Source organism: Haliaeetus leucocephalus, unplaced genomic scaffold (assembly GCF_000737465.1).
Source record: "Haliaeetus leucocephalus isolate CR32 unplaced genomic scaffold, Haliaeetus_leucocephalus-4.0 Scaffold696, whole genome shotgun sequence".
Classification (NCBI taxonomy): domain Eukaryota; kingdom Metazoa; phylum Chordata; class Aves; order Accipitriformes; family Accipitridae; genus Haliaeetus; species Haliaeetus leucocephalus.
Genome location: NW_010973132.1, coordinates 141135 through 163476, shown reverse-complemented (window position 1 = coordinate 163476; position 22342 = coordinate 141135). Strand labels below are relative to the sequence as shown.

The 22342-nt window shown below is 40.5% G+C and overlaps 1 protein-coding gene across 1 annotated transcript in view; it reads right to left on the bottom strand.

Moving 5' to 3' along the window:
* Positions 1 to 6758: 6758 nt before the first annotated feature.
* LOC104839639 (dynein light chain 1, axonemal-like) overlaps positions 6759 to 22342 on the bottom strand; it is a 23722-nt gene continuing 8138 nt past the window's right edge. The window contains exons 4-10 of the mRNA XM_010580024.1: positions 19697 to 19735; positions 16593 to 16702; positions 15953 to 16008; positions 11448 to 11503; positions 10104 to 10230; positions 9547 to 9693; positions 6759 to 7106 (exon numbers count right to left, since the gene is read on the bottom strand). Coding sequence (XP_010578326.1) covers positions 7060 to 7106; positions 9547 to 9693; positions 10104 to 10230; positions 11448 to 11503; positions 15953 to 16008; positions 16593 to 16702; positions 19697 to 19735 — 582 coding nt within the window. The 3' untranslated portion in view covers positions 6759 to 7059. The remainder of the gene's footprint in view (positions 7107 to 9546; positions 9694 to 10103; positions 10231 to 11447; positions 11504 to 15952; positions 16009 to 16592; positions 16703 to 19696; positions 19736 to 22342) is intronic.

Genomic DNA, 22342 nt, shown 5'->3' with positions numbered 1-22342 from the left:
GCTAGTCTGCTCTCTAATCATACCCACCTCTGTATTTTCCATAGCAATCCTCAAGGCTGTTTCTCAGTGTAAACTTCTCCCTGAATACACCAGCCTGCAATGTGTTTTATGTCTTATGTCCAAGAAAATAACTGGCAGGTGCAGCTCCAGTTGCTTTACAGAAGTGTTGATGGTGTGTGTGTCCCACTCCAAGCTGAGCACCTTCCCAGAATGCCAGGTAACAACCATGAAAATGTGTTAGAAATTCACGGGCAATGGTTCTAGGTCTGCTTTGCTGTCAGTAAGGCCAGCTAGATTCTGACACTACCTCAAACCAGCTACAAAAACAGTGGGCAGAGCAAAGGCAGCACGGAGTAACTTAGTACGTGAGGGGCCTGTATCAAATCTGAATTCCTGGATGGCTGTGGCTGGGACAAGAAGTAGAGACTGAAGTAAATCTAGAGCTGCTGCAAAAAGAGTTAACATTTTCCTGCTGTTTAGTAGTTAGAATCATAGAATTGTTTAGGTTGGAAAAGACCTTTAAGATCATAAAGTCCAACTGTTAACCTAGCACTGCCAAATCCACCACTAAACCATGTCCCTAAGCACCACGTCTACACATCTTTTAAATACCTCCAGGGATGGTGACTCAACCACTTCCCTGGGCAGCCTGTTCCAATGCTTGACAACCCTTTCGGTGAAGAAATTTTTCTAATAGTCAATCTAGACCTCCCCTGGCGCAACTTGAGGCTGTTCCTTCTTTTCCTCTGACTTGTTACTTGGGAGAAGACACCAACGCCCACCTTGCTACAACCCCCCTTCAGATAGTTGTAGAGAGCGGTAAGGTCTCCCCTCAGCCTCCTTTTCTCCAGGCTGAACAACCCCAGTTCCCTCAGCCACTCCTCATAGGGCTTGTGCTCTAGACCCTCCACCAGCTTCGTTGCCCTTCTCTGGACATGCTCCAGCCACGAGCAGCCAGTTTCTCCAGGAAAATGTTGTGGGAAATGGTGTCAAAGGCTTTACTAAAGTCCAGGTAAACAACATCCACAGCCTTTCCCTCATCCACTAGGCGGGTCACCTTGTCACAGAAGGAGATCAGGTCAGTCAGGCAGGACCTGCCTTTCACAAACCCCTGCTGACTGGGCCTGATCCCCTGGTTGCCCTGTACGTGCCGTGTGATGGCACTCGGGATGATCTGCTCCATAACCTTCCCTGGCACCCAGGTCAGGCTGACAGGCCTGCAGTTCCCCGGATCCTCCTTCCAGCCCTCCTGTAGGTGGGCGTCACATTAGCTAATTCCCAGTCAACTGGGACCTCCCTGGTTAGCCAGGACTGCTGATAAATGACTGAAAGTGGCTTGTAGCACTTCCACCAGCTCCCTCAGCACCCTTGGGTGGATCCCATCCAGCCCCATACACTTGTGTGTGTGTAAGTGGTGGTAGCAGGTCACTAACCGTTTCCCCTCGGATTATGGGGGCTTCATTCTGCTCCCTGTCTTCCAGCTCAGGGGCTGGGTACCCCAAGAACAACTGGTCCTACTATTGAAGACTGAGGCAAAGGTGGCATTAAGTACCTCAGCCTTTTCCTCATCCTTTGTCACTAGGTTTCCACCTGCATCCAATAAAGGATGGAGATTCTCCTTAGCCCACCTTTTGTTGCTAATGTATTTATAGAAACTTTAAAAATTGTCTTTTACAGCAGTAGCCAGATTAAGTTCTAGTTGGGCATTGGCCCTTCTAATTTTCTCCCTGAATAACCTCATGACATCCTCGTGGTCCTCCTGAGTTGCCTGCCCCTTCTTCCAAGGTCGAATCTGCTGGTTGTAGAAACAATGACTCCAGTTGTAAACCATATTGCATCATATTTTCAATGGTAGAGTTTAAAAAAAGTTTTAGTCAATACTGTCTTAAAGGCACTGTTCTGTTACCTGAATCTAGGGGCGGGGGGGGGGGGTAAAACATATTTTGTTATACAGTGCTCATCTCATTTCCTCTGGCAGTAGTTGGATCTCTTGCTGTGGATTTTAAGTATTAATATGTTTCCTTCTGTTTTGATAGTTAATGCTTTTTAGTTAACGAGCCTGCATAAGTGTTCCTCATACCTCTGGACATGAAGTCTTTACAAGCTGCAACTGTTTCACTACATAAAGCAGATGGTAGAAACGTGTATAGTCTTGACTGGCCTCCTGCTGGATTTCAGTTAGAATCTAAAGCAGCACACCCATTTTATTTTTAGCTGTTAATTTATGCTGACAAATTTTCATTTCAGTATTCTTGGCAATGCTGTCAGGAGAAAGACTCAGCCCAAGACATTAAAATGCTCTTTTTTCAGCTCAGTGTGGAAGCCCTTGCTTTAATTTACTCCTGTAAATGTGGCTGTTGATCAGCAATAGCATTTGGAGAAGTAAGTGGTATTTTTGCTTGGTGGGCAGAAGAGACAGGGAACACCAAAGCCTTCACTTTGGGTAGCAGAGCAAGACTTTGTGTAAGGCTTTAAAGAATGTCATTGCCTCCCTGTCAAAACCAACCGGCAAAAGTGCTAAAGGTTGACTACTTTGTACTAAAACTGAAATGATGCAAACAAACTTCTTATGATCAAAAAAGTCAAAAGTTTTGGGCATTTTGTTTTTCATCTTTTTTTAATTGGTGGATCCAAGCCCAAGCTTCTGGAAGTTATTTCAGCTACTGAAAAAGACCTTATAAAGCATTTTAGTGATTAGAAAGCTTTGAGTTAGTGGTATTGTGAGGAATTCTGCAGTAATTCCCTATATGTTTTTTTAAATAGCATTACAACTGTCATTGCAGGATGCTATTCTTGTCATTATCAAGACCGACTGCTGTGGACTGTGGGCTATAAAGCTTTTTCTTTATATCTCAGTTTTGAAACTACATTTCAGTGACACTGTCTATTGAAGGCTAAAGTTTCTATTACAGAAATTTATTAATCAGTTAACCTTCTCTTGTCCAGGTTTAATGGAATTGATAGCATATTGCTGTTAACGGAACTTAAATTCAAAGTGAACTAGTAATTTTGTACTGAAGAAAGACTAGCCATTTATTTAACTTATTTGGATTTTTTCCCCATACAGCAGTAGTATACTCTTCTCTCAGGACTTAAGAACAAAGTCTGACAAGCAATGTCTCAAAAGATTCAAAAATATTTATGTATCAGATGACAACAATCACAATATATCAGCATTTTTAAAGTCTAAGTTATTTTCTATTCTAAAATATAGAGGCAATAAGGAACAGCATTTACATACTATAAATACATTGCTCCCTGAGCAGCTAGGAAAGTTTAATGAGAACACAATTTAATTTCTGAACGCTCTCCACAAGCTCAACTATTTCATTACACAACAGCCAAAGACGTTTGTATAAAATAACATTATATTATTTTTAAACAAGTTTCACAGAATAACATTTATAAACATAGGCCTAAATAATTTAAACACAGCAAATATAACAGTTTGGTCATGCTACAAAATTACTGTATACAAAAGATAGCCAAAGGGGATGTTAAAAGTGCTCTCTTGCTTGAAGATTTTTCTAGATTAGTCTACTTCTGGTGTAACCTGAGTCATCTGCTGGTTCTCAGGTCTCTTCTCACATTTTTCCAGCAGTTCTCAATATAATCACTGCATACATCAGCTCTTCGAAGAGAGGTCAGTGTGCTAACAAGCAAGTAAAAAACCTAGCTATTTCCTATCACTAATTTAATTTTAGGATATTTCTCTAAGGAATAAAGTGGATGCTAATCCTCCATAATTTCACTGGGAAAAGCAGAATTCCACATGGCTTGCAAGTTTTACATGGGTGCTCTTTTCATCCATGAATAATAATGTGCTTACAACTTTATTGGATGTGGTGTGATGAGGAAGAGCAAAGAGTAATACAGAAAGACAAGCCTTTCAACATTTTACTCAGCTGCTCCCTATGGGCGTGCAGGCCGAGCTTCACTGTTAGCTTATACATGACATGGTGTAGCACCATCAATATGCAAATCAGCTGCTTAAATTCTACCACCTGTGTATGTCTTCCACCACATCCAGTGCATAATTTTAAAGTGCAAATTTTAAAATTTAGGGAAACTTTACTTCTTTTTGGAGGAGAAAAAGTTCAGGGGGGGTTGATCTGTTCTTGAGAATAATCATGATTCATCAGGCAAAGCAACATTAAGCTGAACCTTCCACCCAGCTTTGATCTGAAGCATCTCCTGACAAATAAGAGCCACCATTTATTCTTTTCTTTCTGTATTGTTTCATTGAGATTGATGTACAGTTTTTATCAGAAGGGTTTTAAAATATATACTAATTTATCACAGCATGAAGGGCAAAAGGCAAGGGAAATCTTGTACTGTAAGTGTCCCTTACTGCTGTTATAATTGTGCTGAGACTGGATGCCCCATTCATTCAATAATGATTTTTTTTCTTTTTTGATGGTATTTATAATGCAGCCCCCAAAAAAGAGCTAGAGAATTTGTGCTGTTAAATCTGTGAAAAGACCTGATGACAGTGGGCCACACAATACACACAGCTCTACCGCCAACTGCAGTAGTTCTTGGACTGATTCCCATACATATAGCCTGTATTGGTCACTTAGAAGAGCCAGGAACTGCTCTTATCCCTCATGTCTTGTCAATGGAGCTGTGTTTCGTTCCAATCATCACCACATAGTCAGAACAGTAAGTTTCTATTCTGCTCTCAGAATGTCCCAAAATAGCCAAAGTGTAGAGTATTTGCTGTATCTAACACGACCTTCAGAAATGTACACTTAGACCATATTTAGATACTAAAAAATCAACCAGGAGGATTACTTGGCATTGGACTGTGTGCTCATCACTCGCTTTCTCTCCTGTCGCATTTCATTCGAGGAGCTTAACCTACCCATATGTACCATACTTGTAGCCTTTGTGCTAGGAGAGACCAGCTACAGAGGTTCAAACACTTTTCTTTGTGGCCAAGCGCTAGGACAAGAGCACTGCATGATCTATTCTGAAAATGTCTCCAAACACACAGATGAATTTGGCATTTCCGTTTGTTGGTAATATTCAGAAGTCAAGTTTTGCTCCACTCAAGCTCTGGCTCACGTTAACCACACTTTAATTATGGTCGTCAAGGGCACAAGCCAATCCCCTATTGCCCGGCCACAGCAGATGGGGTCAGTAGGGGCTGAGTGTGCCAAAGCACAGCCATTTTGCCAAAAGTGGTTGGCTGCAAGTGAACTGAATGGCTTAGTTTTAAAAGAAGCCAATATGAAATGGCTGTTGACTATATACCCTCTCTTCCATTGTGCTTCTTGGTCAATGGTGCCTTTACTAATGATAAAGCTAGGAGAATAATTCTAAAAGAAATTAAATGCAAATATAAAGTTGCCTGTAGGATAAATCCAGTGAGCTAGTTAACTAAGAAACTGCTTTCTGGTCAAGAGAACAGCTGCTTGGAAATAGTTTGTGCTAGGTGAAGAATGTCCGCAGTTTTTGCCATTGCTCTCTTGATCTTATTTTAAGTAATGGATCTAAACTGTGATTGTCTTGTAATCTACTTCACACTGTTCGCTTAGAAATTGATTAGAGGGAGAATATCTTCTACTACAATTATAATTGGAGCTTGAGATCAATACCACTGTCATGTGGGCCAATTCTACCTTTTTATCTCTGACCATGACTTCCAAGATTTCAACTCCTGCCACATCTTCACAAACAAAATAATTAAGAGTGGCATTCTGCCTCCATCCCTTCTATGCCTGGTCTGGAACCAGCAGATATACTTGTTGCCATTTTCATTTAAACAAAGATGGTACCATGAATTAGAAGAAAAGCTTTTAAAAAAGAAACAATAAAAACAAGCTGCAGAAAAAAACTACTCAGGTGACTTGATCTATTCTCTAAAGAGAAGAAAAAAAACCAAACTACTATTGGCATCCAACAGTGCAGTCAGGTATGTCTTCATCGTTGTTTAATGCTTTTCACTAAAAATAGTTACTTGTCACATAAAGGGGGCTTTACTAAAACTGGTTACCCTGCAATATCGCACATTTAGTATGTCTTCAATACTTTTTTTTCCAATGCTCACTTTCCATCTCGTCTCACCTTCCCCACTAACTACATACACTTTCTCTCACTGCTTACATCTGTGCTTTCATAAAAAATGAGTATCCCCAAGCCCAGAATCTTGTGTCCTCAAGCCCAGGTCTTTTGTTCACTGTTTGTTTCTGTGTTAGTATCAGCCTACTTAGTTATAGGAAAATTCTGGAGCTGAGAAGGATTATGTCCACCAGTGACCCAAACCAAAACTAGGAACCAGCTGTAGGTTAATAGGCAACATATTCCAATCTAAAATAATTTCTTAGTAAGAAACAAAAAAAAAAGCTAGCAGATATTTTAGTCTCACTGAAACCATGCAAAGAATTCCCATTGCCTCTTTAAAATAAATAAATATATACGTTATACATGACCTTCTAAGCAATGCAGTTGAGTTCCAATGCGAGAAGCCCAATTAAAAACTTAAGGCCAGTAACAAGCGATTATCAGACCAATACCTTTTTTGTGCGTAGGTCCACAACTACTGGGCCTGTTTGGCATAACAGTTAAGGGGATGAAAAGGCAAACTTGCATATTTAAAATATTGAGGAAGACCCATGACAAAATGAAACACAACAAAGCCTGTAATGTGTGTCTAAACGACAACATAGTTCTTTTGGCCTCAGTGTTTCCAATGATAATGTTGGCCAGCTGCACCTAACAAGCTGAAATGGTTCTATTATAACCCAACAGTGAACAACAAGCACCACTAATCAGGGATTAAAAATAGCTATGTATTAGTTTAGGTAAAGATCTCTTGCTAGCCAAACAGCAGATAAACTCAGCTCCACTGGTCTCTACAGAAGGTGTCATAAACTTGACAAACTGGTGTGCCCAAATTTTGGTAACTACCTCTTTGGGTGACAGACTGTGGAGATAAGCTGGTCTTTCAAAAATTGCCCAAAGATTTTGTTCAAAACAAACATTTTGTATAAAAGTTCTATGTGCCGAGCTATCTGGAGTTACTTAAATAATTAAATACCCAAGAAGAAAGTGTCATCAGTTTGCTCCTTCTTCATCTTCTTCTTGTTTAATAACTAGGGTACCTAAGAGAAAAAGAGAGAAAAAAAAATCTGCAAAAATTTATGAATAGATTATGCAGAGAAAAATATAGTTAATGCTGATATACCTGAAAGCTAATCTGGACTGTTGGAAAGAGTCGGACTGGCAAAAAGAGGAAAGAGTTGAATTTCCTGCCACTGCTTCTAACTGACATGAACTTCTGCATACCTGAACTGCTCTTAACTAGAAAAGCCTTCAACCAATGAGCTCTTCTGTTGGATGTTTTTCTGACTTCTCAGGTAACAGGGAATAAAAAAGGTACTAAAGCAGGACCTGCAAAGATCAGCCTAACTTGGTCACTGGGAGATGCACCATGTTGGTTCAACTGCTAACAACTAACTAGCACATCACCCTTCTCTTGTTGGGCCCCTACTTTGTGCTGCGATTTCCATGACACAGATGACCAAGTTAGTATGGGATACCTCCTCACTGATACCTAACTAGGATGTCCACACTACACAATACAGTTACATTAACATGGATCCAAGAAGCAATATGGTCACATCTCTTAGGGATAACTTGGACGTCATGGAATAAAGCTGCATTGCACAGTAGCATCAGTCTATACCCACCCCTTGGGTACTTTTAAAAAAAAATATCACTTTTTAACTGCCATGTTGATCAAGGGCACCTCAGATTGTGGCAGTCTGCAGGGTTTGCACCACCTCATAGTGATGTGTTCATGAATTTAAAATAAGTTGAAATGCTAATAGCACCCAAAAAGATTTATCAAGTTCTAAATTTTCCCCACAGTAGCAAAACCCAATAGTATAGGTAAGCTCACAGCATGCTGAAATAGCACAATCAAATACATGCCTAAATAACTAGTACAAGAACAACAGGGTGTGAAGGTGTATGTCCATTCACCTGCGCTGTCACCTGGGTAATGGGAACTGGGTCATACTGATGCTTTGCTGAGCTTGAGGCAGAGACTTGAACTGTGGTGAGGCTTTGTGATGAGAACCCTTTGCTTACTCTAAGATTGCTGTGTTTCTTTTTTCACAGGTAGGAAATGGAAAATAAAACCACCAGAGCCTGGTTTCTGTTGTGCTTTACGCACCTAACTGCTGAGCAGGGTTCTTGGCACAGGGACTAACAGAAAGGAGACACCTACTTGCTGAAAGAGACCTTCAGTGCTAATTTTTGTCCAGAAGAACATCTTCAACCATTTAAATAATTTTGAGGTCCCTAGATTAGTCATCTCACATATAGTACATAAGCATAACAGGACCATGGGACAGTGTAAGAGCAAGAACCTTATGGCCAGTTACAGCGTTTCTGACATCTTTTTTGCTCAACATTCTAGTTTTTGTGGTTTCCATTCTTAAACATCATCCTCCTTCTATGTTGCATAGGAAATGTACCTGCCTAACTCAGAGCTGGCCATTGCTCCAGGCTGCAGAAATGCTTAAGGAACTAAGGGTCTAACCTTATACTAACAAGGTTACTCTTTGCCTGTACAGATATTTGCCCTATGCCATTTTTTGTTTCACTCTCAAAAAGTTTCCTACTACAACAGCAAATGGACTACTGCAGGCCATCCTTCATAGCAGTACACTTCTCTCACCAGGCTTCCACTTCCTAATAATTCTTATTGCTTCAGTTGATCTGGCTTTGATTTCCTATTTATTGCTCCCTGTAATGAAGCTGTCCTCTCGTTGCCATCCCTACACTTGTACCTTCCCTGCTGATACTCTGACTCTTTATTACTGACCAGTCCTGCTGTCCTCTTCCATTGCTTTAGTAAACAGGGGATAATAGTGAACAGCTAACATCTCCATTAACAGAAATTAACATATTTAAAAATAGATTTTAAAATTATCTCACTTTTAAAGCAGAACATGCTTCAATATATTTTCATATCAGGGACTTCTTAAAAAGGAGAGGACAGCTCACAAATTGAGGCTTACTACAGTGACGAGAGGGGGATATTCAGGCATTTAGGAAACTTGCATGAAGTTTTGAAAACTTGTCCTTGCACCAGAAGCAAAACAGAGCATATCCCTGTCTATCCCCATCCCCACCATGTCACCCTCTTTTGTTGGGAAAACTGTAAATCAAATTTGGTGGGAAAACTGTAATTCAGCTTGGCAGATGAAAGCCTTGTTAGCTTATTTAATGCTAAATCTTTCAGTTCACTATTAGTTATATGCTAAAACTATTTGACTGGCTAACTTCAAGAGTAAAGCCCAACTGTACGCTGCAAGACCACTTGGATTTAACACTCCAAATCCATCAAACACTCTCAGAAGATCCCGCAGCCGAGATCTGAATAACTACTTCTGAACAACTCCAAAGAGTGGAGGGAGGAGTATTGATTACATAGGCACACAGATTAATTTCTGAGGTTGTGATTAATTTCCCTGTGGTTGTCTTTATATTAAGCTGTTAACTCACACCAATTGCCTCATGCCCCAAACTCACCATCCAGCTTTTTCAACTTGGGTACCCGTTTGGTTGCTTCTTCAATCCAATTGTTCTTCTGATCAGAGGCGTATTTTTCTTGTAGTGGATTGCCTACAAACACCAGATCCTCTAGTAATGGCAGCTCTGCCAGTCTCGCAAACTCTGCTGCAACCACAAAGGTGAAAACACCAACCAGATTGTGGAACATAGAAAGTACATCTGCACCACACGTTCCTTTCAAACTCAGTGCAAACGTAAATAGTATGGGATACAGCAGGATAGGGATTGCTTGGGCTTGAACTGGTATCAGGTTAAAGAACAGGCATGCATTTTAAAAGAAGTCTGAGAAAGATGATTCAAAGAACAAACTCCATTGGGCTTAGAAGTTAAATTAAATATTCTAACTATTTTTACTCTCTTGCATGAGTTGCTATTTAGCGATTCTATGCATGTCTGCAGGCTTATCAGTGAGACTTAAAGCCCTGTAACATACAGAACTATTTTCCACTTGGTGACTTAATTCATGCATTCACCATATTACAGGAGAAGTTACAGAATAGAGAGGTGTGGCTTACCCCAGTCTTTCACCAAATTATTTGACATATAAAGAACCTTCAGCTTCTTCATCACACGGATACCCCTCAGTTTCTCAATGAAGTTGTATGAGATCCACAGCTCCTCTAAAGTATCTGCAACTGCCTCCTGGAAAAATGACAGGACTACTCAGGTAAGCGGAAGTATATCTTCCTTATTCTTCAGACTCTTCACCCCCTGCAGGTCACCTCAAGTGAGAAAATACTAACGTGTATATCTTAATTTCCTTTTAAGCAGGTCCCTAATTATGCATGACAAGTACTCAAGGGAATTAAGAGCAAAGGATCTGAAATATATTTAGGAGGACAGAAATCACAATCTTAGAATAAGACAAGGAATAGCTGGCTAGAGTAGTTGTTCTTAAGGCATCGGGGCAGAGGAGACAAATTTGGCTGCTTGTGCACTGCAACATACCTGAAGTGAATGCAATTCAACAACTACTTTAGAAGGGGGTTTATGCAATACATGGGAATGATTCATTTCGGGTGTATGTATGTTTGTATCTGTTGGCCAGAAGTTGCATTCATAATTCTCTCAAAAAAGAGGTTTTTAAACCAGCCGTTACACATTGACTCTGCATTTCACACTTAAGAGATATGGCATCTCTGAAGGTGGGAATAGCTTTGAAGAGAAACATTCTGCAGGAGAAACATACAGCATCTCTTGAGGAAGAAAAGAATTTCTATATTCATTTTTAAAAAGTTGATTGAAAAAAAGTTCTGCCCTTAACTGAAATGTAACAAAATTGATGCAATTTTTTCCTCAACAAATTTTCCCCTACCTGGTAGACTCAGTCCTGCCACCATCTTCTCCCCTAAAGCCATATTGCTCTGGGTGCCAGTTAACATAAAAAGGACAGACTCTCATGAAGTGTGTGTTCACAGGACTGCCAATATTTGTAGTAAAGAAGCATAGACTAAGTATCTTCAGGTAGAAAATTCCTCATGCAAAAAGTCTGTAGGAATTATTTTCACGTAAAGCCAGTGGAATTTAGAAAGCTTTACAGACAGCAGTTTTCAAATAAAAGTTCTGCTTATATTTATCAAAGACAACAAAATCTCTCTTTCTAAAATCCCTTTATGTAGTAAATTAACCCTGAAGAAGCTCCAAACATGAAGCATGTTTAAACAAAAAAAAGAGAAAGACTATCTGAAAATTCAGAAGCAACATGTAAGAGGATGAACAGATCATAGTGAAAGGAGAAAATAAATTATTAGGCAATAACATAAATTCAGCAAAGACTTTTATGAACATAGGGAAATTATCTTGCATTCTAGACAGTACTCCATTTTGTTAGCGTAGAATTGATACTAAGAAGCACATACCAATCCATTCAAGTTCTTTATGTTATTTCTTCCCAAAGACAGAATCCTCAAATTTTCTGTAATAGATAAAAGAAAGTTTCTTGTTAATAAATGGGGGTTTTTAAAATATAAGAAAATGCTGTAAGTCAGGTAAAATGCCATATTCTACTTACAAAGAAACTGCACTCTGAACAGGCTGCTTTAAGAGAGAATCACCTAACAGAAACAAAACCTCCTGTCCTACACAGATCAGGAATGGATGTGGTGGACAGCTCAGAAACACGCTCATGAATACAAAGCTGCTCAGGTTACCTGGCTGAAATTCAGTCCAGATAAATACCAAATAAAAAATATTATTTCACCTTGCACCTGAACTCTTAACTGCTAACTTGCTAGTTTTGATCTTACATAGTTCGTACCCCTTCTTCTCCAGGCAGTGGTTCCAATCTTATTTTAAGGCAGCAGATTTGATTTCTATAATAGGGGCAGCTTATAAAGCTGCCTTACAGAAGTCTGATGAGAGACATTTCAACTTAGAGAGCAAAGGCTGCAGCTGCGGCTGGGGGTCCGCACCACCTACCCCAGCGGCGGCCGATGCCTCCACCCAGACGGAGCTGCGGGAGGGAGAGGCTGCAGCGCAGACCTCCGACTGCCGGGAAGGGCCGGGACCTTTCTCCTGGGGCAGGGACAGGCAGCAGGGCTGCCGGCAAACCCTGTGCCCAGGTGGAGGACCTCCTGCCGCAGGCGGCTGAGCTGCAGGAGTCGGCGAGGAGGCTGCGTAGCATCAGGGAGGCTGAGGAGGAGTTGGATGGCTGGTCCCGAGCGCGGTCTGCAGCAGACCCACAGCCCACAGCCAAAGAGCCAAACCCTCCCCCACCGGCACACACAGAAGGGAGGGGGGCCAACCACACAGAAGAATGGAAGAGGTGCTATGCCGGACCTCGTTCTCACCAACAAGGAGGGGTTGGTGGGGAACGTGAAGCTCAAGGGCAGCCTTGGCCGCAGTGACCATGAAATGCTGGAGTTCAAGATCTATAGGGCAGCGAGGAGGGCGCACAGCAAGCTCATAGCCCAGACTTCAGGAGAGCAGACCTGGGCCTCTTCAGGGATCTGCTTGGTGAAGCACCATGGGATACTGGAGGGAAGAGGGGCCCAAGGAAGCTGGTCAATATTCAAGGATCACCTCCTCCAAGCTCAGGAGCGATGCATCCCAACAAAGAGGAAGTCAGGCAAAAATGCCAGGAGGCCTGCATGGATGAACAAGGAGCTCCTGGACAAACTCAAACACGAAAAGGAAGGCTACAGAGGGTGGAAGCAAGGACGGGTAGCCTGGGAGGAATACAGAGAAATTGTCTGAGCAGCCAGGGATCAGGTTAGGAAAGCTAAAGCCCTGATAGAATTAAATCTGGCCAGGGACATCAAGGGCAACAGGAAAAGCTTCTCTAAGTACATCGGTGATAAAAGGAAGACTAGGGAAAATGTGGGCCCTCTCCAGAAGGAAACGGGAGACCTGGTTACCTGGGATATGGAGAAGGCTGAGGTACTCAACAACTTTTTTGCCTCAGTCTTCACTGGCAAGGGCTCCAGCCACACTGCCCAAGTTGCAGAAGGCAAAGGCAGGGACTGGGAGAATGAAGATCAGGTTCGAAACCATCTAAGGAATCTGAAGGTGCACAAGTCCATGGGACCTGATGAGATGCATCTGCGGGTCCTGAGGGAACTGGCAGATGAAGTGGTTAAGCCACTATCCATCATATTTGAGAAGTCATGGCACTCCAGTGAAGTTCCCACTGACTGGAAAAGGGGAAACATAAGCCCGATTTTTAAAAAGGGAAAAAAGAAAGACTGGAGGAACTACAGGCCAGTCAGTCTCACCTCTGTGCCCAGCAAGATCATGGAGCAGATCCTCCTGGAAACTACGCTAAGGCACATGGAAAATAAGGAGGTGATTGGTGACAGCCAACATGGCTTCACTAAGGGCAAATCGTGCCCGACAAATTTGGTGGCCTTCTATGATGAGGTTACAGCATTGGCGGAGAAGGGAAGAGCAACTGACGTCATCTACCTGAACTTGTGCGAAGCATTTGAGACTGTCCTGCATGACATCCTTGTCTTGAAATTGGAGAGACATGGATTTGATGGATGGACCACTAAAGCTAGATGATTTTAAAGGTCCCTTCCAATCCAAACCATTCTATGATTCTATGATTAGTCTAGCACCCAGACAAAACTCCTTTCCAAGTTCTTGCTGGGGTTTACTGTGATATTAGTGTAACTCAAAGCTATCAAAAAATAACAGTGGTTTTGTGTAACTAATTTTAATTTTTCACACAAGCTTTCTTGCAGATGTAAATAAGCAAACTGAGTTGCAGCATGTAGCTGAGTTACCTTTGGACCTATACCTTTCATGAATGTTTTATCACTTCTTCTTAACTACATTAAGGATGAAATACTTCATGATTTCATTTTGCTCTTGTATGCATAATGATTGAAAATACATGGTACAATAATTAACGGCAAGACTAATGAAAGTTCCAGCCAAGTAGCAACAGATACTCCATAGACAGCACACGTAGTGGCTAGAGATTGCTACGGATGAAGATTCAAGGCTGATCTAGAATAGACAGTTGTATGTTCTGTCTCAAGAAATGCAGGGATGAAACCACACCTGGCAAATATTCTTAAACAGGAAGATTAATTTTTATTAAAAAGTTGAGGTACAATGAGAGTTCTTTTTCGTTTTAAACACAACAGCTTAACACATGACCATGCTCAAAAAAATGAAGAATCATAATCAGTAAGTCTAAAGCTTACTACAGCTAATACTCTCCAGAATATCCCTAAGGATCCCCATCCACAGGGGAGAGTGCTGGGAGATGGCCTTTTGGTCTAGCCAGCTATTCTCTCTGTAACTGTCATTTATAGATTATAAGTTTGCACTAGCTTTTGAAATTTGTAAGAAATGAAAGCATACTTACACAAAAATGACAGATTGTTTAAAAAGCCATGCCTTAAAATTGTTTCTAACTGCTGTTACTGTTTTTCATTACTCTTGTTCTGAGATATTCTATATTTTAAAGGAAGAAAGATCTCCCTTATGGAACATTTACATTCTTTAAAACACAAAACTAACACTTGTTTCTGTCATCTAAAACATCTTCCTCACATGTACGGATACAGGGGTGTGATCCTTTACACAGAATTATCTACTTGACAGAGCTACAATATCAGGCATATACATTAATAGTAATCTTTTCCATCTGAAAAGAGTGTAGACGCTTAAAAAGATTTCTTAGCTTCCTCTCTGCAATAAGTAAAAGCAAGTATGTAATAATTAGTGGCTTGTTTTTCATAGCTATTAGCACTGCTTTCTCTGTCTTTCACAGAATCCAATAGAGACGGTGAGTTCCTCATATTCTGTAGCTTTAAGAGACAGACCACATAGTTCTAGTTTGTCTGCCTTTAGGACCAAATATTTGGTACAGACTGGATGTTTTAATTCTACATTTTATTAATAAAAATACTTAAGATGCTTTAAAGACTTTTAATGTTTTATCCCACTCAAAATTTCACTTTTATATATAACTGCCTAATTATTTTTTGCTTATGATAGAGTTACTCAAATTGAAATATTACAGTACAGTTATTTGGAAAGACTACTGGAATATTTTTTCCCTGATTAGTATTTGCAAATTTGTTGAAGTCTGAGCATATTATGAAAACAAATAAGTCTATCAAGCTCCTTGACAGCCCCATTGGTGTACAGTTGGAAAGGATGGGATTCCAGGTTCCTTGTCTGTCCGCCTGGCAATTTGATGGGGACCGAAAAGCCTGGAAGCTCCAGCCCAAAACCTGCAGCTCTTTGCCAGCTTCATGCCACAGAGTCAAAGTCTTGACCATTAGTCAGACCATTAAGACTTCTGTCCCAAAGTCAGTAACCCAATGATTTTCAAGGTTTCCTAGACAGGTGCCCAAGAAATAAAAAATTCGGTTACACTTCTAGACAGATGGCACACCCCTTTCAAGTACAAACAAAATCAAACCAAGTATATTCAGTCCTCTGCAAAGTGGAACAACATTTTTCCATCCAGGTCTACAACACTCCAACCTCACTCAAACCAATACCGCAATTATGGAGTTGTTGAACTGCAGAGTATCTCCATCGTGAGGGTGGAAATTGGTCATTAAATCACTCTAGAACTGATTAGGTGTTGAACATCACAGCTAGGCCCACTGGAGGGTACAAAAGTGCTTTCTGAATGGATTTTTTGTTGTTGTTGTTAAACCTGCACAGTGAGACAACTGCCAAGGCTATTGCAGGGATACATGCTTTAATACACCATTACTGCTAAACATGCATTCTCCAGTAAGACTAACAATTTTAAGGGTCATTTGTAATCTTCTGTGAGGAAGGAATTAAAAAGGATAAGAATAGGTACAGAGATGGAACATATAACAAATTATGGTATATGTCCTATCCAAGCAACTAGAAGACAAACATAATCGATCACTGGCTTGTCACTTACTTAGGCTGTTCAAGTTGGCGATTCTTTCAATGCAGTTTGTAGACAGCGATAGTTTCCTTTAAAAGCAAGAATAATCAATTCACAGCATACAAGAGATCACTATATCAGAAGAGTTCCACGTCCAAACACCATTGCGTCAGAAATAATTGTCTATTCTTCTCTTACTAGATGGTGAACTAACTAGATGTGTAAACACTCAAAATACCCTCAAACTATCAAGACTTCTGCAACTTTATTTAGCTTCATGAGTTACTTAAATAACATAGTGGATTATCTTTTTATGCCTAGCCTTATCAAATGCATGGACATTTATTTCTGAAATGGCTCTAATCTCTTTCTGAAAGTCCTGCTTAAGTCTCTTTTTTTGATAAACAGTATATATTTTTTTCTGGGGACAAATATCAATACAGAGTCTACCCTAACATCTTCTCAGTTAAGTGACAGGGATCTTTGAATTAAAAAGAGGAACTGTGTGTGGAAAGAGAAGCTCAGCTGAGAAAAAAGAAGAGAAAGCTGCTGCTTTGAAGGCCACACTTAAACATAGTAAGTACATATTTGCACAGTGGACAGCAGAAAAAATGAAAATTAATGTAAAGAGAAGTGAATATTTGATTTCAAATTTGTTTTTAACTGAACTTACTCGCAGTTAACAAGCGTGGAGAGGGATTCATCCATCCTCTCTACAGGAGGAATCTGACCGTACAGTTTCACCTCCTTTGCCTCTGAAGCCTTCTGGCCATTTTTTTCTTCCTAAAGAAAAGAGAAAGTGAAGAAGAGGCTCACAGCTACATGCAATTACTAAAAATTACTATATTAAAAAATTACTATAAAAGTAATTACTATAGAAGTAATTCCAATATACTACTAAAAGGTATTACTGAAACAAGAAAGCATTTTGAATACTGTTTATCAAGATTCCTGCTGGCATAGCGTAAAGAGGGGAAGGCTAGCTTATTTTCGAGATATCAAAAGAACTTAAACATTACATATGCTTTTTTTAAAAGTTGTGTTACACTTGAGTGATTTAATTAAGGGGTCCTCTGCTGTAAAGAAATGGAGAACAGATGGAGGTTTAAAATTCTGAATGAAGGTACTTCCATGGAGACTGACATATAGAAGCCTCAGCGAGGGCCAATCTGTAGCAGAAGCAGATTCTTAAAAGCTCTGACAGAAAAATCTCCTTCCCACTTCAGCCATAAAAGTCAGAACTCATGCCTAACAACACAAACTGAACACAGTGGAGTGTGTTTTGCAAGAGAACCTCAACAGATGCACAGAGTTAAGAATCTAAAAAAAAAAAAAAAAATTCTAATTAGCCATTAAAAAAGAGTGGGGGAAGATTTCACACTTTAGAGAATACAGCAAAAAGACAAATTTCCTATTTACTGCCTAGGTTGATAATTTTCTAGATTAAATACTCTATAAAGTTCAGGACTTTAGAAAAATGGCCATAACTTCAGCACTTGGGTTTATTAAAAAATATAGTCTATTAAATCTTTCACAATTCTGAAGTGATGGTAATTATTGACTAAACGCTTGGAACAAGTATCTATTTGGGTAGTACCACCAGTTTTGACAGCTGCCTCCCTGACAGTACAAAGGGAGCATTTTGTCAATTCACTCAGTGTTCAGTGGGAGGACTGGAGGTCCATTAACAAAGGAGAAATCTACTCCGCGCTTTCAAAACAAGTACTCTTGTCTTCTCCCCCATTTTTATGCAGCTACTGAAAAGTGAGATAGCTGAGATCTGCCCTGGTTTATACGGCTACTTTGTAATGAAATGAATTGCATGCCAGAAGTCTTTAAGAATCCCACAGCACAAGATCAGGTTTTGATAACATTATTTTCTCTCTTATGTACCCAAAATACTTCAGGCAACTTACTTTAATAAAAAATTAGCATGTTGCCTTGTGCATTTACTTATATTCCAGTTTCTGTCCAAATTCAGTGTGATAATATTTTTACTCATAATTAGCAATTTGGCAAATAAGCATGTTGGATGTTTTGCTAGAATATGGTGAATATGTTCAAACTAAGTCACTATATAAATGTGAAACTTCCATTTTCTTTTCTAAGAACAACACACTATCTGTTTGCATTTATACTCAGTTTATAATCTATCGGTTTATACTGACAAATAAAATACATTTTTTCTTAAAAACGTAGAAGGGAGAGAGCTTCCAGCACAGACTGTGGTCAGCAGTGAGCACTTGCAGCAAGAAAATGCATCGTGATTGCCATGTGCTTCTGGAATAAAGGTCAGCTGAACAACCACAATAAGCCACAGAGAAACCACAGGTAGAACAGACGCTTTTTTAAGAAAAGGTTATGTGTTTGCTAAGTTAAAGTTGCTTTGATTTAAAGTTGCTTTGATTTAACTTCTGTCACCCTGACTGTAGGGCATAGGTAAACCCTTATGCCAAAGGGAAGAAAAACATCTGGAATGCAACACACCACCAGACCCAATTTTACAAGTCACATGGACCCAGATTACGAGTAGTAAAAGGAAGATTTAGACCCACCCCCAATAACATGAACAGAAAAGCAAATTCAGCACTTCATGCCTAACATTAATGGAAACTCACTGACACAGGTCTACTATCTCTAAGACATGTGACAGAGGAGCAAATGGAAAATAAATCTTTAACAGGAAACATGGAGTTGAGATTTTGAAGGACAGAAAGAATGAGGAAGGAAAAGCAAAATTTTTTAATACTCAGTTCACACCTCTAGTAATGCTAATGTCCACAAGTTCTTGCATTCTAGTTCTTATTAGGAGAGCAGGAGTGAAGTTTGTGGGAAATACGAACAAAACTGAAAAAAAACTGAAATACTGAAGGTACTAAACAATGATAAAATTCTGAAAGGAAGTAGTCTTCAATTACAGACTAGTGCCTTGAGCTGATGGTACAGATCTTCTGGCTTTCAACTGTACCTGGCCACACTGCCTCACATCCAGATCTTCTAGAGACCAAAACATTTATAAACTCTTGCTCTAGGAGCTGGCCAGGATTAGTGGGAGAGTGCATGTATACTGAATGGCACATCTGTGCCCTCATCTAAAAATCACTGAGACTGCAGAAAGATTCTCACTGGTTTTACTGGACTGTGAACCTGACCCCAGAGCATCCTACATCATCATTTGAAATTACCTCTGCATCCTTGCCAATAAACAGCTTTCTAGAAGGCTCCAAGACCAGATCAGTCACCACCCCAAATGACTGTCTGGATTAACACAGTACTTTAAGAAGAAAAACAGGCAAGAGACTCATTCTGGGTTAAGCTTTGCACAATATGTGGGACAATATGTTAAAAGACAATAGTAGAAGTTTTGCTGACTTCAGTACAGTGAGAATTTCATACTTGTTTATTCTATGGGAAGGACTACATTCAGCTAAAACAAACAGAGCATAATTAAAACATAAGACATCCCCAACTTTAAATCTCTTTGTAGCCTCAGGCCTTCTATCAATGCATATTCAGCAGAACAAGGCAGGAGAGCAAAACAGACTCATCTTTACCAGCCATATCAATTTAAGAAGAACACATAGAAAGTCCAACAGAATGTATTATACTTCAATAATAATAACAACAACAATAATAGTAATAGAATTTTTACTTTGTGAAAATTCCTGTAGCAGATGTTTCAAGCAAACATAGTTCTTAAAATGTTTGAAAAACAAATTTAGCTGAATACAATCAAACCCCATGCCATGGAGTACTGCAAAGCAGCTAGATACTTACCCATTTGGCTAGAGCTTCTTTGATAGTTGTTGCTTTTGCCTAAAAATGAAACAAATTGAAATGAATATTCATTGCAAATTTTTAGTTGGCTTGTTCACTGCAAACCTATCCTGCTTGTCTACCCCCTTCTACCACTTTCCTGTATTGTCTTCCCCCAGCTGACTCTAAGAAGCTGGAATCCCTCAGTGTCTGGTAATTTTATTTTCTGGGGTACTTGGTAGCATTTTCAGAAGCAATAAACTGGCTTCATGCAAGGACGTTACCTTCCTGATCTTACTCTCTGCCCCATCTGGAGCACAGGTTTGGGACACTGCTTGTTAGCTTTCATGGTGAAATTCAATTCAAAGATATAAGAGGTTACTGCACTGAAAAATGTGGTCTAATGCTCTTAAACCCCCACACTTTCTATTACTGTGCATTAGGAACTTCCTGTCTGAAAGCAAGTCTGTGAGTAGACAGAATGATACAGCCTCTTGAGATTCACTGAGGAAAATAAGGTACAACTTGCCAAAAATCAAGAGCAATCTGGACTGTTTATGTTTGTTTTTCTCCAACCGTTTTATGTCAAGTCACACCATGCGATGTGAAAACATGTATTACTCAGGAAAAATCTGAGAGCTGCTGTACAAGGCTTTTTAAGGATTGACCCACTGACCAACTTTCTGTTGGCACTAACTCCAACTTTTCTGCCTCACATCAGAGTCTTATCAAAACCACATGACGATATCCAAAACAGTAGTATATAGAGGAACTCTGATCTATCCTAAACATTAAACATATTCCAAGATGTCTGTTGGATTTAAAAGGTTTCAGAGACCAATCTTTCATGAAAACTGATCAACAGCCTCCTTTCTACAAAAACAGGAGGACTCTAGTTTGGGCATCTCTATTGCTCTTAAGCGTAGCACTACCACATGTGGATAGAAGCAGCCTTTCTGGTAATCAGATATCCAAAAAAGGACTGTAAAAGTTAAAACCAACAAACTAACTTCCACCCAAAATCTTACAGGCAATCACCTCGGTCACAGAGCTTTAGTGTTGGGTGCTTTACTTAAGACCCCTGGAAACTCTGGACCCAACGGTGAAAGACAACAGTTGAGGCAGCTGCATGTAAAAGAATGGCTACAGCCACTGAACACCCAGCAACAGTCCAAGGCCCAGCAACACCAAGGAGTCCGAGCATGCATCTCAGTATGCATAAATATATACCTTCATTTAGACATATATCACTGAGCATCCTCAGATGTTCCAGCTGCTTCCGCCCACTGATGGGCATGGTTTTAATCCTGTCTACACCACGTGGTAGCTACTCTAGGTCCCATTGTAGATGACCTGGCAAACTCCTGCCATGGGAGTATCTCCTCGGTGTCTGCTGCACATAAACACCCGTGTGACCTCCTCCTGTTGAGAAGATCACATTCCTAGTTCCCACTCCAACAGCTTCATGAAACCTGATTAACAGCTACCAGTGTGCCAGCAAAAACAGCTGGCTTCCAGTTAATCAGGCTTTTTGGACAGAAACTTCATTGCATTTTTCATAATTATGGTAGGCAATCGTTATGTCATTTGGGTACGTGTTCTCAGTCACTCATGTTGAAGACAGAACCGGATTTATACGACCAGTGCTGCCTTCTGTTTCAAACTCACATCTAAAACCAGACTGAACTTCAAAGTTAGTGATCTGTGTGAGCACAAGGAGCAGCTTCTTCCCTGACCTCTGCTGACTTGTTTCTCCCATTGTACTATCCGATTTGGTGGAAATATGAAAATCAGCATAGTGGGTTATCTGGAGAACACGTATCACAGATTTTGTCTTCTCTGAAGTGCACTTGAAATTTCTATAGATAAATCGTAGTATCTTCTGCCAAGGGAGGTTACTTAAGGAAACCCTCGCTCTGAGAAGCAAGTTTGCAGGGTTCCTCTACCTGCATATTGAACAATTTCCTACCAGTATTTAGACTAAAGAAAGTCACATTACTTAAAATATTCAAAATGCCAAGTGACCAATAGCTGAAATTGTCACCCTGAAGAGTCACCATCAACATGGCAGGAACAAGAAACATAGTACCTTAAGGGGAAAAAAACCCCATCCCCGTACACATAAAAGTCATAACAAAAGAAGTATTTTTCCCCCAAAAACATGGCTGTTGGACACAGAGTATTTACAAAATTTAGACCCCCAAGAAAAAGTAAAACAGTGACACTTTGCCTTCATTTGCAAACATTTATTTATATGTTAAATAGAGCAAATCAGAATTGCACAGCAACAGATACCAAGCTAATCGCTGTAGTAATCGCAGATGCTGCTGCCTTAAAACCACGTACTAACTCAGGTTTTTAGATGACGGCACTCCAGACTCCCCACCACTTTGATCTATCCCTGAAATCAGTAACAGGCCACACAGCCCCCCCACACCCCCGCCTCAGCCAACGCCCCGAGCACTGGGCTGCCTTCTGGCCAGCTTATACCCTGCCCAGGCTGCTCGGCGCCAGAGACCAGCTCGGGGGGAGCCCGCACCGCGAAGCGCTCGGTTCCGCACTGCCACAGCCGGCGCCCCGGGGGCCGCTCGGCGGCAGCCCTGAGGGGACGCCGCTCGCACAACCCCCGGCCCCTTGCGCCTCGCCTCGCCGCGCCAGCGGAGGGGA